Below are 15,398 nucleotides of genomic sequence, written 5' to 3' on the forward strand. Positions count from 1 at the left end.
CATTATGGTATCACATTGCTGACGATTTTGTCAGTCAGCGATGGATCCTCGTGATGGGCATCGGGAATGCCTCTCGGATTTCTCATCTGAGGGAGGATGTGGATAATCCATGCAGTGCAGCTTGTGACCTGTCAAGGGAGGAGCTACTTCCCTGTGCTACCAGAGTTTGCAGCTCTGCACCTGAGAAGGCGACACTCTTCCAGACAGGCCAACTCATAGGCGCTCTCGCAAGCGGGACTGCCATCACGATTCCCCTCATAGATCAAGCCATGAGGAGGTTTCTGGGTCTACTAAGCGCCAAGCCCCTGCTCAGCCAGCAGAGGGAGACAGTTCAGACATGCTGAAGATTCTGACTGCTCTTCGGAATTTAGATGGACAAACTTGAGGCTCATCATTCATCCTCATCTTCATTCCTGCCCTCCCCCCCCCCCCCCCCCCCCACACACACACACACACACACACACACACCAAGAAGGAGTTCCCCCACCCAGGCCTCAGTGCCATACTGGGGAGGATGCCACAGAGGATGCTGATGTGCTGTCTCTTTTCATTCCTCACACTCGTTGCCAGAGTACTCAGTGCAGCAAAAATTGTTCGATTGCATTCTCCCATGCCTAATCCTGTCCCTGGGGGAGCTGTCTGGGAAGGCATAGCTCAGGCCAATCCCCCACCCAGCATTCCAGTGGCAGATGATTATGCTTTGATGCTAGGGACAGCTTGCAAGAAATCATCTCAAAAACCTCAGTTTAATGCAGGCTGCAGGCAGTTGGCTAATGCCCCTTACCCAGTGGAAACTGGATTAGGAGACATGCCCCTGGTAGAACAGGCAATAGCATCATGGACATCTCTGGGGCCAGCCCGTGTTTTAACTAATCCTCGCTGCCCCAGGATGGAGTGTGCTAAGATCAACCGCCTGATTTCATGCTTGTTTAACGCAGCTGCTCCTGCGGCTCGTATGGGCAATGCATAGGCTATCATCCTGGCAGCCTTGTGGAAAACGATGAGCACAGAGGATCAGGATTCCAAGGCTCTCTCTTGTCAGCTCACTCGCAATTGACACATGACATAGGAGAGGCAATGTCATCGGTGTTCTTGTGTCGGAGACAAATATGGCTGGCACAGACTTCTTTGCCGGATGCCATAAGAACTGAACTGATGAGATTAGGCCAAGTTTTCCAGTTTCAGGTTCTGCCATTCGGCCTGTCAGTGGCATCGAGGATCTTTACTCAGGTCGTGTCGGCTGGCCTAGACCCCCTTCAGGTAAAGGGCCTCAAGATGCTGCCATATCTAGATGACGTTAATCTGTGCTCCCTCCCTAGAGCAGGTGGTCCAGACACAGAGACAATGTGGGTTTATGTTGAGTCCCTGGGGTTCACAGTGAACTGGAAGAAAAGCAAGCTGCAGCATCAACAACAGGTGAGCTATTGGTCTCCACTTCAGTTCTGTCAGAATTAATGCACATTTCACTCCCCAGAGGGTAGACAGTTTGAGGACAGCATTAAGTTGTTTCAACTAGGGAAGACAGTGAGTGCTCACAGTGTTCAGAAACTGATGGGATTGATGGCAGCAGCATCAGTGCTGATTCTGTTGGGCCTGCTGAGGGCACGTCCCATGTAGCGGTGGTTCAATTCTTTTCTCCTCCATCTGAAGAAAACCCAGGAGGATGAGGCTACATTTGATGCAGTACTGCATGCAAACCTTACTCCCCTGGAGAGACAGAGATTTCCTTTTCAGTGGAACCCCACTGGGGAACCTTCCTCAAAGAAGACAAGTGATCAAAACAGATGCATCACTGACAGGCTGGGAGCTGTGGTGGTCATCAGAACACATACATATACTTGAACTGAGGGCCGTTCATCTGGCCCTCAAGGGTTTTTTGCCATATGTGAAGCACAAGCATGTACTGGTGAGGATGGACAACACCTCTGAAGTGTACCATATAAATCATCAAGGTGGAACGAAGTCACTGCGCTGTCTTCAAGTAGCAGAAAAGCTACTGACATGGGAATGGCCTCACCTAGCCTCTCTAAGGGCAATCCATATCCCAGGTGTCAAAAACAAGGCAGCCAACATTTGTCCAGGATAGGGCCTCTCCCAGGAGAGTGGCGGTTACACCCAGAGGTAGTGGCACAAATTGGGGTGGCCCAGGTCGATCTTTTTGCATCCCCATAGACGACCCATTGCCTGGAATGGTACTCCCTGAGGGGTCACGGGGCAGTTTGAGCATTGATGCTTTGTCACAAGAGTGGCCAAAAACTTGTTGTACACTTTTCCCCCTCTCCCTCTAATTCCTCAAGTTCTCCAGAGGGTCAGGGAGGCTCATTATACAGTTCCACGCTGGCCAGGGCACCCTTGGTTTCTGGACCTGATTCAGCTATTAAAGGGTCCCCTGTGGAATGTGCCATCCCGAGCGGATCTTCTGTCACCAGTATGAGGCAAAATTTAGCATCCCAACCCAACTGCCCTTCGTCTGTGGATATGGCCTCTTGCAAATCCGTCTCTCAACAGCCTGACGAGGATGTCCGTGAGACGTTGAACAATGCCAGGGCCCCATCTACACGGGCTAATTACTCCCTGAGGTGGAGAATATTTTCGAAGTGGTATTTGGGCCTGGATGTTGACCCTGAAGTTTGTCCTGTGCCACTTGTCCTTTGCTTTCTGCAGTCTCAGTTGGACCAAGGCAAGGCAGCCAGTACAGTTAGGCTTTATGCTCATGCCATTTCAGCATTTCATGGAGAGACCAATGGCCTGCCATTGGGTCGGCTTCCTTTAGTGTGTCTGAAGGGCGCTCAGCGCTTTTGTCCAGGCCGTAGCCTGCGAGCACCAAGCTGGGACTTGCCTATGGTATTGAAGTCTCTCATGAAGGCCCCATGTGAGCCTATTGATGATGCCGACATGAAAGCTCTATCTCTCAAGACAGCTATACTTTTGGCTCTCTGCTCTGCGAAACGGGTATGATTTTGTTTGCATATGGTCTAAAAAGTAGGCAGAATTAAGGTTATCATTCTATTTAGAACGGAGAGACAGTCATCCTTCAGTCTCACAGATCCATAGTTACATTCATAACTTACAATGTGCATGACAATGACAACTGAAACTTGAGAACAGTTTATCTAAGGACAAACCTGCCAACAGTAGCTGAGATGTCTCTGAGTCAGAACCATGCATGTTGGCAGCTGTGCATTTGTACTGGCCTCCGTCAGATGCTCTGGGCTGAAGGATGTGAAGTCCTCCAGAGCCATACCATGATACCCTGCAGACAGACAGGGAAATTATACAGTTTATCATATAGATTAGAACCTAGGAAGCTGCTCACGTTTGCTTTCTGACAGACACAGCCTGAACAGAGGAAATGACTCTGTACAGGGATAGGGCATGACCTTCAACGTTGAGCTGCAAATTAAGAGACAGAGAAAGAAGACAGATGATTATGCCATTGTTCTCATTCTGCAGCTTCCTGCATTAACAGTTGACCATGAAGACCTCAGCTCTCTGCTAGATGATGTCTTTTAAACACGGGCATAGATTTGGGTATGGACAGTAGGGACATGTCCTCACCAATATATTTGTGAATATGACATCAACAGGTTTTTCCTCTGTCTGTTTTTGCTGGGACACGCACCCATAGAGCAGATATTCAGTCAATGTAATCCATTAGATACCCAACTGCAAACTCCCCTTCATAATTATTCTGGCATTCATAGGAACACTACCACCATCATAATACTGATGTGTTTTGTCCTTGAATAAAAAGAACACATCCCACTAAATCTGATAAAACTTCTTTTAAAAGGTCAAACTAACCACAGTGTGTTGCAGAAAGCCAGTTAACACACTCAGTTCACTCCACAGCTACACTGCTGACAAAGTGGTGTCAAGGGCAATTGCAGAACATAGTGTTTTACTCCACAGCCCACAGGTCCTGTAAATAACCATCATGTGTCTGTCTCACTAGTACATTCTCTCTCTTGTGGTCAGATTAAAAGAGCAGTCTGGCATTTTGGAAAATATGTTTGTTTTCCATCTTACTCACCATCAAATCAGAAGATCAATACCAGTTTAATCTCAGTGGGTCCAGTGCAAATAAGTCCAAGACGTGTGTTGGCCAGCAGAGCACCAGAGCACAAGAAACTGAGGCTAGCTCCATCAAAAGTGAAAAAAATAATTTTACATTACAACTGCAAAACAAAATACAACACCCAAGCGACTTGTATTGGATGTATTGTTGAGAACTAGCAAGCTGGCAATTTGCAGTATGTAAATAAGACAGCATTTAGGTGTTGGTGTATTTTTTTTACAAGGATGGAACTAAAAGAGCAGTTTCCTCATGCGACTAGTCTTTGTGCTGGACAGGCCAAACATGTCATGGATTTACGGAATACACAAAGATGAAAGTGATATAGAACTTTTTATCTGACTCTGGTTCATGTGTTTGGTGTTTGTTTCTACCTCTGGAGACCTGAACACACAAAGTTTCCTCTAGACTGGTAAGTAAACAGCTGCTAATGACATCATTACAAATAACTCCTTTAAGTTTTGAAAATGATATTTAGATTTCAAAATTATTAGACTTAGAGCAAGAGCATGGAAAAAGCTGGAGTCTAAATTCACAGACGAAATTGCTCATTTTAGACAATGAGTATTTTAATTGGAAAAATTTGTAAGATTTTAAAAAGAAGACTTAATATTGAATAAATTGAACTATAAGGTGACAAAAAGTCTTGACACATGATCCACTTACTAATTTTCTCTGGAGTTTTCAACCCCATTTCACAGTCTTCCTGACCCTATACTGTACAGAATAAATATTGTATATGATGTACAGGTATGCACAAGATGTTAAGAGAATTTATAGAAATATAAAAAATATGTTTGTGGAATAGATTCCTGAACCCAGCTTTAATGTATGTTATATGATTATGTTCATCTCATGATTAGCTGTCTATCTTGATCAGTGCAAGTGACATCTGACTCGTACTTCAGAGTAATACTACACTGGGCCAGCCTGCCAGCAGCAGTCTTGCAAACCATGGTCAGCCCAGATCAGTTTGAATCTGTGACACAGTGATAGCACACAGAGCAGAGAGACTGTCAGTGGCTGTTAGAGGGCATGTTTCTACAGCAATCTTTCTACAGCAGTCAGTCATGGTGTGATTGACAAGCAAAGTAGTGATGGTTTCCATATGCAGCTTCCTGCCCCCACACGAGAAAGTGGCAGCTCTTACAATCTGCATCTCAAAAATGGGACATGAGCGAATAAGATGTACTATGAACATAGATATCAGCTGACTCAGTTAACCCTGGTTTTACCTGTCCAGGTACAACTGTGTTCATCTGAAAGAGCAACATCGTCAGAACCATGAATAAAGTACTAATATGATATGAGAAGAAAAAAGCTGATACCAGCAGATATATTCGGTTATAGTGACTTCAGAAAGTGATATTCAGCAAGGGGAAATGTAAACAATATGGTCACAGGATTATAATAAAAAATGTTTCTAAATATTTCTAAATATAAATAAATCAGATTAAAGATATATTGTAGGTGTTCAGCATCAGTTACCATGGTAACTGGACTTGTATTTGTCTGTGGAAGACGTTTCGCCTCTTATCCAAGCGGCTTCATCAGTTCTTATGTATTGGTCTCTCTTAGTCTGCACTAGTCTGACCAAGAAAGTGGAGTAGGACCCAGGTATTTAACCTCTTGTGGGTGGGTCCACCAAAGTACCTGTGAAAGTACTGGTTTCACCTGACCATTGTTGTGGTCCTTGTGTGTGGCACTTGACTCCAGACAGCATAAGGCAATTATTCACCTTATATGTATGAACAATCACATCCACAACCCAATGGGACAGGCGCTGCTTGGAAAAAGCGTGACCATGTCTGGGGCCATCATAACAAACAAAGAGCTGTTTGGACTGCCATACACTCGCAGTAGCATCAACATAGGCTCTAAGGATCCTTACTGAGCATTGCAACCTTGACTTCTCCCTGAGAAGTCTGATGATCGGATGGGGGATCAAACTCTGCCAACTGAATAGGCTGGTTGGTTGAGTAGGCTGGACACTGCATAAAGCCATATAGCCATAAAGCCCAGATCAGTGGAGAGCTGCAGTGAGGGTTGTCCTTCTGGAAGTTTCTCCATCTCCACACAGGATCTCTGGAGCTCAGTCACCATCAGGTTCTTAATCAGCTCTGTCACCAAGAACCTTCTCCCTGATGTCTCAGTCAGTCCAGGTCCAGTTCTAGAAGAGTCCTGGTTGTTCGAGACTTCTTCATGTCAGAATGATGGAGACCCCTGTTCTTCTCATGGTTTCTGCTCTGATCTGCATTGTCAGCTGTGACCTTATATAGACAGGTGTGTGTCTTTCCATATCATGTCAAATCAAGATGTAAACACATCTCGGAAATGATCAAGAGAAATGGAAAAACGTATCACAAAGGGTACAGAGCATTCAGAAAGTGTTGACTATTATCACATTTTGTCATATTATGTTGTTTGTGCTAAAATTCTTTAAATTCATATTTTTCCCTCATTAATCTCTACTACATTTCCCATAATGACGAAGCGAAAACTGAATTTTTGAAAATAGATTAACTAGAATGACCACCTTCTGGTTGTCTGCTTCCTCCACTCAGACTAGTTTCAGGTTACATCCCTGTTTATCCGGGGTCAAATAAAATATGAACCATTTGTGTGAAATTTTGTCATAATTGCTGTGAAGTCTTGAGTAATGGCTAAAAAGTGTTTTCTGAGGTCACACTGATCTTGACCTTTGACCACCAAAGTCTAATAGGTTCGTCCTTGAGTCCAAGTGAAGATTTTAGAAATTCCCTCAAGGCGTTACTGATTTATTACATTCACAAGGCCAAACCGCGTTTTGTGAGGTCCCCTTGACCAAGTTCCGTCAAGGCGACAAAGACAGCCTGAAAACAATATGGCTCTGGCTGTCACCGGCACGGAGAAATAAAAAGGAAAAATTTAAATATATACTAAAACATGACTGGGGTGCTGAAAATGCCGAAATGGGATGAGGGGGGTGATGATGTAATTTTTCCTTTTTGACATTGTAGAGCAAAATTCTCAACATCATGTGAGTGATGCAGTGGCTGTTTCATCTTAGGTATTTCACACAAATCCACCAATATACTGTAGGTGCCCAAGTTCATTCAACCATGCGTTCATTCCATATACTGCATATTGTTTTGATTTTGAGTTCACTAATAGTATTTTTGCTGTCTAGACCTTTTTGGGATATGATATCATGTTGAAAGTACCTCAATAAAGTTTGCACGGTCCCAGAACTTTGTGAAATACTTCTTTAACTAGTCAGCACTATCTCCCGTATGTTACCTGTCACTGTGCTGCAGTACAGTTCCATCTTTGGTCCAGCTGATTTTTGGGGACGGGAAGCCCTCTGCAGGACAGAGGATGGTCAGTGACCGGGTGGCGTTGGTTATGAGGGCGTTGTGTCCGATGCTGATATTGATGTTCCTCTGAAAAGCCAGTGGAAGGGTCTGCTGCTGTCTGATGATCACTGCTCTGTTCACAACCATGTCCAATGAAGAGTGCTCTGACCAGTTGTGTAGTTTGTCTGTGAGAAATATCACATACAAACATCACATAAGGAACAAGAGTGATAGGACTGAAATTAGACCAGTATTCTGGACATTATCCTTTTATTAAAAGTTATCCTTTTACCTGTAAATAACAGATTTGATGTCTTTATAAACTCCACTAGAATTTATATTCAATTATTTGGGTTTGAACTGGTCTTGGCTGCACAGCATGTTTGTGCCATTGCAGGTGGGACAGTGGGGCTGAAGAGACTAACCTACACTTTAAAACTGGATGACAGTTTTAAAAACAGAATTCTATCACTGTTAAATTTCATCACGTATTCTAAAATCCAGTTTCTGAAATGTTTCTGTCCTGACATGAATTTGCAGTTGATGACATAAACATTCATCACTGTATACATTAATTAGATGGAAGACACAGACGTGGTGGTGTAAAAAAGAATAAGAATAGCATCTCATGGTATTTCACCACAGCCACACACTGCAGAGCTGGGTTTAGAATTACCTTCAGCATAAACTCCTTCCTCTGTAATCTGGGTCCAGAGCTGGGCAGCAGACATGTGGCTCAGCAGTGAAGAAATGAGCTCTGAGGCTTGCTCCTGCTGGATCTCTCCTCTGTCAGCCTGCAGGGTGATATTAATCAGCCTCTCCTTCAACCGTGGCTGCAGTGAGGCCTCCTGGACACCAGGGGGCAACAGAGACACACTAACTTCAGGCCAGATCGACCTCAGACCTGAGAAGTGACTGTGACAACTAGGCAGCATCTCCTCCCAGTTGGGACCAGGACTGGTAGTAGACAGTCTATCAGTTGACCCGCCGTCACTACCTATCAGCTGGAGGGTGAAGATATCTGAGGCGGATCCAGCGACACACTTGTACACCCCAATGTCCTCTGCTGCCACAAAGTGGATCTTTAGAGAGCCAGATTTGCTGATGCCCAGGCGTTTGGAGCTGGGAATGGGGCGTCCGTCTTTGAGCCAGTGGATGTGGGCTTTGGGGAACCTTCTGACGGGGCATTTGATGACCAAAGAGGTATTTGGTAGGAGGTAGGCGTGGCCACCGATGGTCAAGTGGAGGCGTTTCTCCTCGCGGGTCTGGATATAGATGTGATGCATACTCATTAGCTGCGGACACCGTTTCACCCCCTCCTCAAAGTCCCGGGCTTTTCCTGGACGTCTCCCTGTGTGCTTGACCAGGTTCTTCACCAGAGCCTTCTGGGTGTCTTTGGGTCTCATTTCTTTGTTGTGTTCTGTTGTAGGAAATAAATAGAGTGAGAGGGTAGTTTTTTCTGGAGACAGAAGAAAATCGACAACAACGGAAAAACAGGCTTCCTTGATACTGTGTGTTCATTCATTGTTGTTAAGTAAAACATGGTGGGCCAACTTGACTGACCGGTTCACACACTAGTTGAACAGGTATACCTAGTAAAATGGCCGGTGAGTGTATGTACATATATACTGTATATAGTATGAATTTACTGTACTATAATTAGTGCTATGTTCTAGTTTGATTGCATATATTATAAATGAAATGACATGTACAAAAATACGGGACAATCCTGTATATATGGGACGATTCTGTATTATATGGTAAGGGTGGCAACCCTATCCCCCATATAACCCTATCTTATGCTAAGCTAGACTAACCACATCCTGACTAGAGTAAGCAGTAGGGATGAACAAGTTAAGTTACAAGAACCAAACTTCTCATTGTAAGTCCTGAAATGGTTCTGAAGGTGACAGTTGAAGGTGACTGGCGTCTGTACTACTTGCAGCACATTTGTCTATTTGGTTGTGTTGTGAGTATTTGCAGAGCATGTGTTGTCAAATTGATTAAGATGTTTTCTGAATTTGTTCGTGTTTTGTCTGTTTCCTTAAGCGTGTTAAGCTCTCAGGGCCACCATAGTAAAACAGATTCAGGTCTGTGGTTATTTTTACTGATCACTGAAGTTCAGATTCTAGTTTAATGAACACAAACTACAAAAACCTGTCCATTGTGCTGTTATAGAATAGATTTTGGTTATTTATAGGCCTATGTTTCTATTACACTATTAATTAGTAGGCTGGATAAGTGCAGCTCTCTTGTGGTCTTCTCTCACCATAACATTGATTTTGACTATTGCAATTTCCATTTTCATTATGTTTACACAGAGACTTTTCTCCACAAAACTGAGTTGAGGAAAAGTAACATTCAATAAAAAAGAGTTGTTATGAGATTTACAGTGAAGACTAACCCTAACCCTAACATTGCTGAGGTGGTATACACTTGTCTTACACTGTGTAAACAAGGAGGCCTTCTGTGTTTATTACAATATAGCGAGCACTATATTTAACTGCTGTCTGTGTCGTTCGATTTTCTCCACAACTGCTCCTCTCATCAGTTTCTTTGCAGGTGTGTTGCTGAGGAAGTGTAGTATCAACTGTGAAGTTTTTAGGATGAGTGGTCCTTTCTTTCTCTCTGAGAACTACTGGGCTAAAGGGGTGTGGTGTGTCACATCTCATCACAGGTCTATGTCTGGACAATAAACAGCATCTGTCAGTATTTCCCTTTTCTGTCATGGATGTGAGGAGGCAAGATGAGGGGAAGAAAGTTTTTATACTTGTGCTATGTGGTATTTTAACTTCAGGCTGAATGTTCAGGGTGTTTTACAGATCAGATTCATATGTTAGAGGGTTAATGACAAAAACAGTGACTCAATTTGTGGGGGGGGGGGGGGGGGGGGGGGGGGGGGGGGGTGGGGGGGGGGGGGGGGGGTGGGGGGGGGGGGGGGGGGGGGGGGGGAGGGGGTGGGGGGGGGGGGGGGGGGGAGGGGGGGGGGGGGGGGGGGGGGGGGGGGGGGGTGGGTGGGGGGGGGGGTGGGGTGGAGGGGGGGGGAGGGGGGGGGGGGGGGGGGGGGGGGGGGGGGGGGGGGGGGGGGGGGGGGGGGACGATGGGGGAGGGGGGGGGGGTGGGGGGGGGGGAAGAGAGGAGGAAGACGAGAGAGGGGGGGGGGGCGTTTGGGTGGGGGGGGGGGGGGGGGGGGGGGGGGGGGGGGGGGGGGGGGGGGGGGGGGGGGGGAAGAGGGGGCGGGGGGGTAGGGGATGGGGGGGAGGGGGTGGGGGGGGAGGGGGGGGGCGGGGGGGGGGGGGGGGGGGGGGGAGGGGGGGGTAGGGTGTGGAGGGGGGGGGGGGGGGGGGGGGCGGGGGGGGGTGGGGGGGGGGGGGGGGGGGGGGGGGGGGGGGGGGGGGGGGGGGGGGGGGGGGGGGGGGGGGCGCTAACCACTGTCTCAAATATCACATGTGGAATTTTATTCCCAGCAACAAACCTGCATGTGAGGACATATCCTGAGGACTAGAAATACAAAAGGTGCATTTTGTACTTAAAAGTATTTACATGTTGGAAGATACCCATTCCATCTGACTAACTCAAACTAACTCAGACGGCTGAAGTCCAGAAGATCATTGAACTCTGTTTGTTCCTGCTGGTGTTCCTGCATTCTCAAAGAGTGATTTGAAAATGAACCTGTCTACCTCCCTCCACCTGGAATGTGCTATGTTTGTTAACAAATGAGCTAGCCATGCCCATTACAAGTAACATTATTATTACTACGTTATTGAGATCAGGATCAATATAACAAGAATGGGTGTAAATGCAAAGGCCCATGTATCTGATGTAAATATCCAGTGCAATCACTGCTGACATGTTGCAGCATCATGTCTCATGTCTCTCTGTAATGATTGTCACTTGCAAATTGTACTGAATTTTGCAAGATGATTTGATTAGTGAAATGTGAAATGTGATAAAATGAACACAAGAGGAAACAATTTCCTCTTGCAGTTTGCATGGTGAAAGATTTGGTGAAACAGACCGCAGGCAAAAATGGGGTCTAAAACACCAGATACACATAAAGACCAAAATAAAGTCATGAAACCTGTAGGGGTTTATGTTAGAATAGAATTAGTTTAGTGACGTGTTTCAAACAGCCACACTGGAAGGTGGAATGAGAACTTGCTGTCATAGGGAGACATATTTAAATATGGGGATAACAACACATTTAGACAGTCTGTCCTGGAGGACGTTCACAGTGGGGTCGACTGGTAAGATTTTTTTCAGGGCCCATTCTGATACCGATTATTAGTAATCAAGGAGAGCAATAATTGCATTGGTATTTGGAACTGATATGCCAATACAAACCTACTGCTAAAACAAATCTTTGGCCACAGGTGTTTCACCACCTGTACCACCACACACTACATCCTCCACAATGATCATACAGTTGAATCAACAACCGTCTAAAACAATTTTAATACAAACTGAACATTATAACCTTCATGAAGGAGAATTTACTGCAGGACTGTTGTATTAGACTACATCAGTTTCAGTTAGGTGTTCCTGACCAGAATTTATTGGTTGCTCTCTGTGCTGTTCTCGCCTGAGAACAACATTCAATATGCATTTTTTTTAGTTAGATCCCCATTAGTCACTGTGCTATAACAATGGCTACTCTTCCTGGGGTCCACTTAAATTTATAAACAAAACTTCAATAACAATTGATCTTATATGTTATCACCATATAACAATTTTTTATCCCTCCCCATCCCCTGTTAAAAATGTGACACAATAAAACTTTGATCTGAGGACATTTTTACACAAGTAATTAACATGCTGACGAGCTGCAGTCAGTGTAGTGACTCATCTCCAGTCTCTGGAGTTTCTGTTACTGGTAAAGTTTATTGCTGCTCCGTCTGAACACAGTTAATGTTGCTGTTTTCTTCATCACAGTGTTTAACTATCTGCTGTACAGTCAAACTTACACTAGTTCTGCTCCAGCACCCAGAACTCTCTGCTCCTTTTAGTGACTTTCACTAATTCAGGAGTTGTTTACATATTGTTCAGATCTGCTAGTTGGTCAGATAGTGGTATGGGTGGGACACTGCTCCAGACCATAGAGTGGTGACAGACAGGGAGAGGTGACTTGGTTAAAGAAAAATTATTCTGAGAATCATAAAAGTGATGAATGTCATATCCGATAATCAGTCGAACCCTACTTCATAGAACTTGACCTTAATCCTAATTAACCTATAGTATTTGTGAGAAAGCAGGCAGCAGCAGCTGGAGAGAAAAACACACACTTGGACTCTGACGCTCAGAAATCACTGTGACATTTGCTAGGCATTCAATCATATGTTTAACTGTCCCTGCTCAGGTGAGTTACAAGGACTCATACAGAATTACAGCATCAGATTAAATGGTGGCTCTGTTGATGTTGGAATAGGATTGTGTGCCTTCACATGCACACAGTGAATCTGAATGTGCAGACAGTGGAGAACTTGCAGAACCTGTAGCTTTATGTGAACTCATCAGCACTCAATGAACGGATGCTGAACTTGATGGACAATTTTCTGATTTCCTTTCCACATGTAGGGACCACACACACACCAAGCTGCCTGCATATGTACAGCACAGTTAGCATGAAGAATGATTAGTCTGGCTTCAAATATTCATGTTCAGAGAGTTCAGAGTCAACTGTTGATGATGGGTATACATTGCTAAAAGCCCCATGTTTAATCACTTTCAGTCGATTACACATACAGCAGTGTTGTGCCATCAGGGGAAGCAAGGCAAGCAATGTTTTGCCAGTTAAAGCTAAAAATAGACATCAATTACAACGATACTGAAGTGAAGTGATATCTCTCCTTATATCGGATCTCAGAACAGCATTCTGTCCCATAAAGGATCTCATACAGCCTGTTTGCATTGGTCATGTTATTTACTGCGCTCTTGTGGCAGCAGTAGACTACAGTCTCTAGAGGTTAGTTGACTAGCAGACTTTCCATCTATTGTTTCTGTCATTTCCATGGGCAAGACTGTGTCCTGTTGCACACATGCATTGAGGATAATCCTGGATCTTTGACTGGTGACTAGCTATAGCAAAAGTTTGATTGTTAAGCTGTCTGTGTCTCAGCTTCCACTGATCTGAGATCAGCGATGATATTGCAGCATTATATGCATGCACAGACATGTGGAAACTAAACTTGAGCATTAGAAAATAACTTGTGCAGTCTTTTCTTGTATATCCGTTCTATGTCATGACAGTGCAGGACACTGACAGAATTTTAGTTTTGTATTCATCTTCTGTTTTCCATACAATGCATAATTGTATTATAATGTGTGTGAGTGTCTGTTCTTACTGGGACAGGCAATCATGCGGCAAGTTCGTACAAGTGGTGGGGAGGGTAACCCTGAGCACAGCTCCCTGGCCAGCATCACTTGATGTCCCATGGCTGTCAGCTGGCGACACAGTGGCTCCCTACGCTGGATCCCCAAACCACAGGACACTGAGCACTATAGAGCAAAGAAGAACAGAACAGAATGGGAATGTTGATGGCAAACATGATTCAACATCGTTATCGTCAGATAGAACATAACACCAGAGTGCGTCATGGTAGTTGACAACGGCCAATTTTTGAACATGTCAAGTATGGTTAAAGTAACCTTGACTGTAGTGGTTTGACATCTTTTATGAACAGATCCAACTTTTTCATTTAATTATTTTCTGTAACTGCTGTGATTAATGCCTGATGTCCTCTTATATGTTAAGTTTGTGTGCCCGCTACTGTCCCCTAAGTCAAATTTTCCATCAAGGAACAATAAAGATAAAGGAAAGAGTTTTTTTACAGTTAAAAAATTAAACCTCAACATTTATTGTTGAGTTAAGAAAGTCCAGAGAGGGCAAACAGGAGCAGACATCCAAACACAGAGAACAAACTAAATAAAAAACCATGGAACCAAACACTTGGAGAAAATGTGAACACGCAAGCCAACAAAGACAATCTGTCAAAGAGGAAACATGTGAGTATATAAGCACGGGGTTGATGGACAGGAACAGGTGAGGGATTGAGGCAGGTGTGGATGATGAGGGTCAGGAGACACACAAGGGCAGGAACTGAAACAACAAAACAGGTAAGTATTTCAAAACAAAAACAGGAAATAATAATTGAACAGATGTGTGACAGTGCCCCACTCTCCCCTTTAACACAGGGCTCCAGAAGTCCCAGGTTGTTCAGGATGACACTGGTGAAACAACAGACAAACTGGTCCAGAATGTCCATGGAGGGAAACCACAACCTTTCTTTAAGCCCTCTGTGGCTAACTGCCAACGAGTGCTTCACAGTGAAGGTGGTACTGCCATCAATGACCTGGGGGATCGGGGGAGGTCTGGAGAAGGGAACCAATGGGCTTGTCTTGACAGGCTTGGAAATGTGTGGGGTGAACTCTCATAGTCCTATGAGACGCAACTGAACAGTCACACGATTACTAACTTCTGATTTTCGATAGGGACAAACCTGGGTTTGTGCTTGTGACTGTTCACTTGGAGGGGGAGTTCTTGGGAGGATAGCCAAACCTTGTCCCACTCGATAACAGGGCTGCGGGTCTTGTAACACTTGGAGGAAGGTAGGAGAGCAGCCCAGGCCCTTTTCCAGGTGAGGCGACAGAGACACACCACAGCTTGTCAGATGGCACAGCGACCTCATCCTCAATGTCGAGGAGCAGCAGTGTTTGGTAACCATACACACACACTGGAAAGAGGATAGACCAGTGGGAGAGAGAGGAAGTGATCTGTGAGCAGACTCAATCCATACCAGTTGTTGGCTATAGGGGATGGATGCTGGGACACCAGACACCTGAGTCCCCATCTCCTGATTGTAGCATTCTGTACACCTGTTGGATTTGGGGTGAAAAGAGACTGGCTGTGGCTCCAATAAGTTTGCAGAATTCCCTCCAGAAGCGGGAGGTGAACAGAGGACCTCTGTCTGAGACAAACCACATCCTGTGGG

General features: G+C 45.0%; 1 protein-coding gene across 1 annotated transcript in view; it reads right to left on the reverse strand.

Annotated features, from left to right (window-relative positions):
- Positions 1–15,257, reverse strand: part of LOC111219565 (ADAMTS-like protein 1) — a 30,769-nt gene extending 15,512 nt beyond the window's left edge. The window contains exons 1-5 of the mRNA XM_022742288.1: positions 15,204–15,257; positions 13,752–13,905; positions 8,087–8,830; positions 7,355–7,595; positions 3,126–3,253 (exon numbers count right to left, since the gene is read on the reverse strand). Of these exons, the coding sequence (XP_022598009.1) occupies positions 3,126–3,253; positions 7,355–7,595; positions 8,087–8,830; positions 13,752–13,905; positions 15,204–15,257 (1,321 nt within the window). The remainder of the gene's footprint in view (positions 1–3,125; positions 3,254–7,354; positions 7,596–8,086; positions 8,831–13,751; positions 13,906–15,203) is intronic.
- Positions 15,258–15,398: the final 141 nt, after the last annotated feature.

The sequence above is a fragment of the Seriola dumerili genome, unplaced genomic scaffold (assembly GCF_002260705.1).
Source record: "Seriola dumerili isolate Sdu_G_001 unplaced genomic scaffold, Sdu_1.0 BDQW01000003.1, whole genome shotgun sequence".
Classification (NCBI taxonomy): Eukaryota; Metazoa; Chordata; class Actinopteri; order Carangiformes; family Carangidae; genus Seriola; species Seriola dumerili.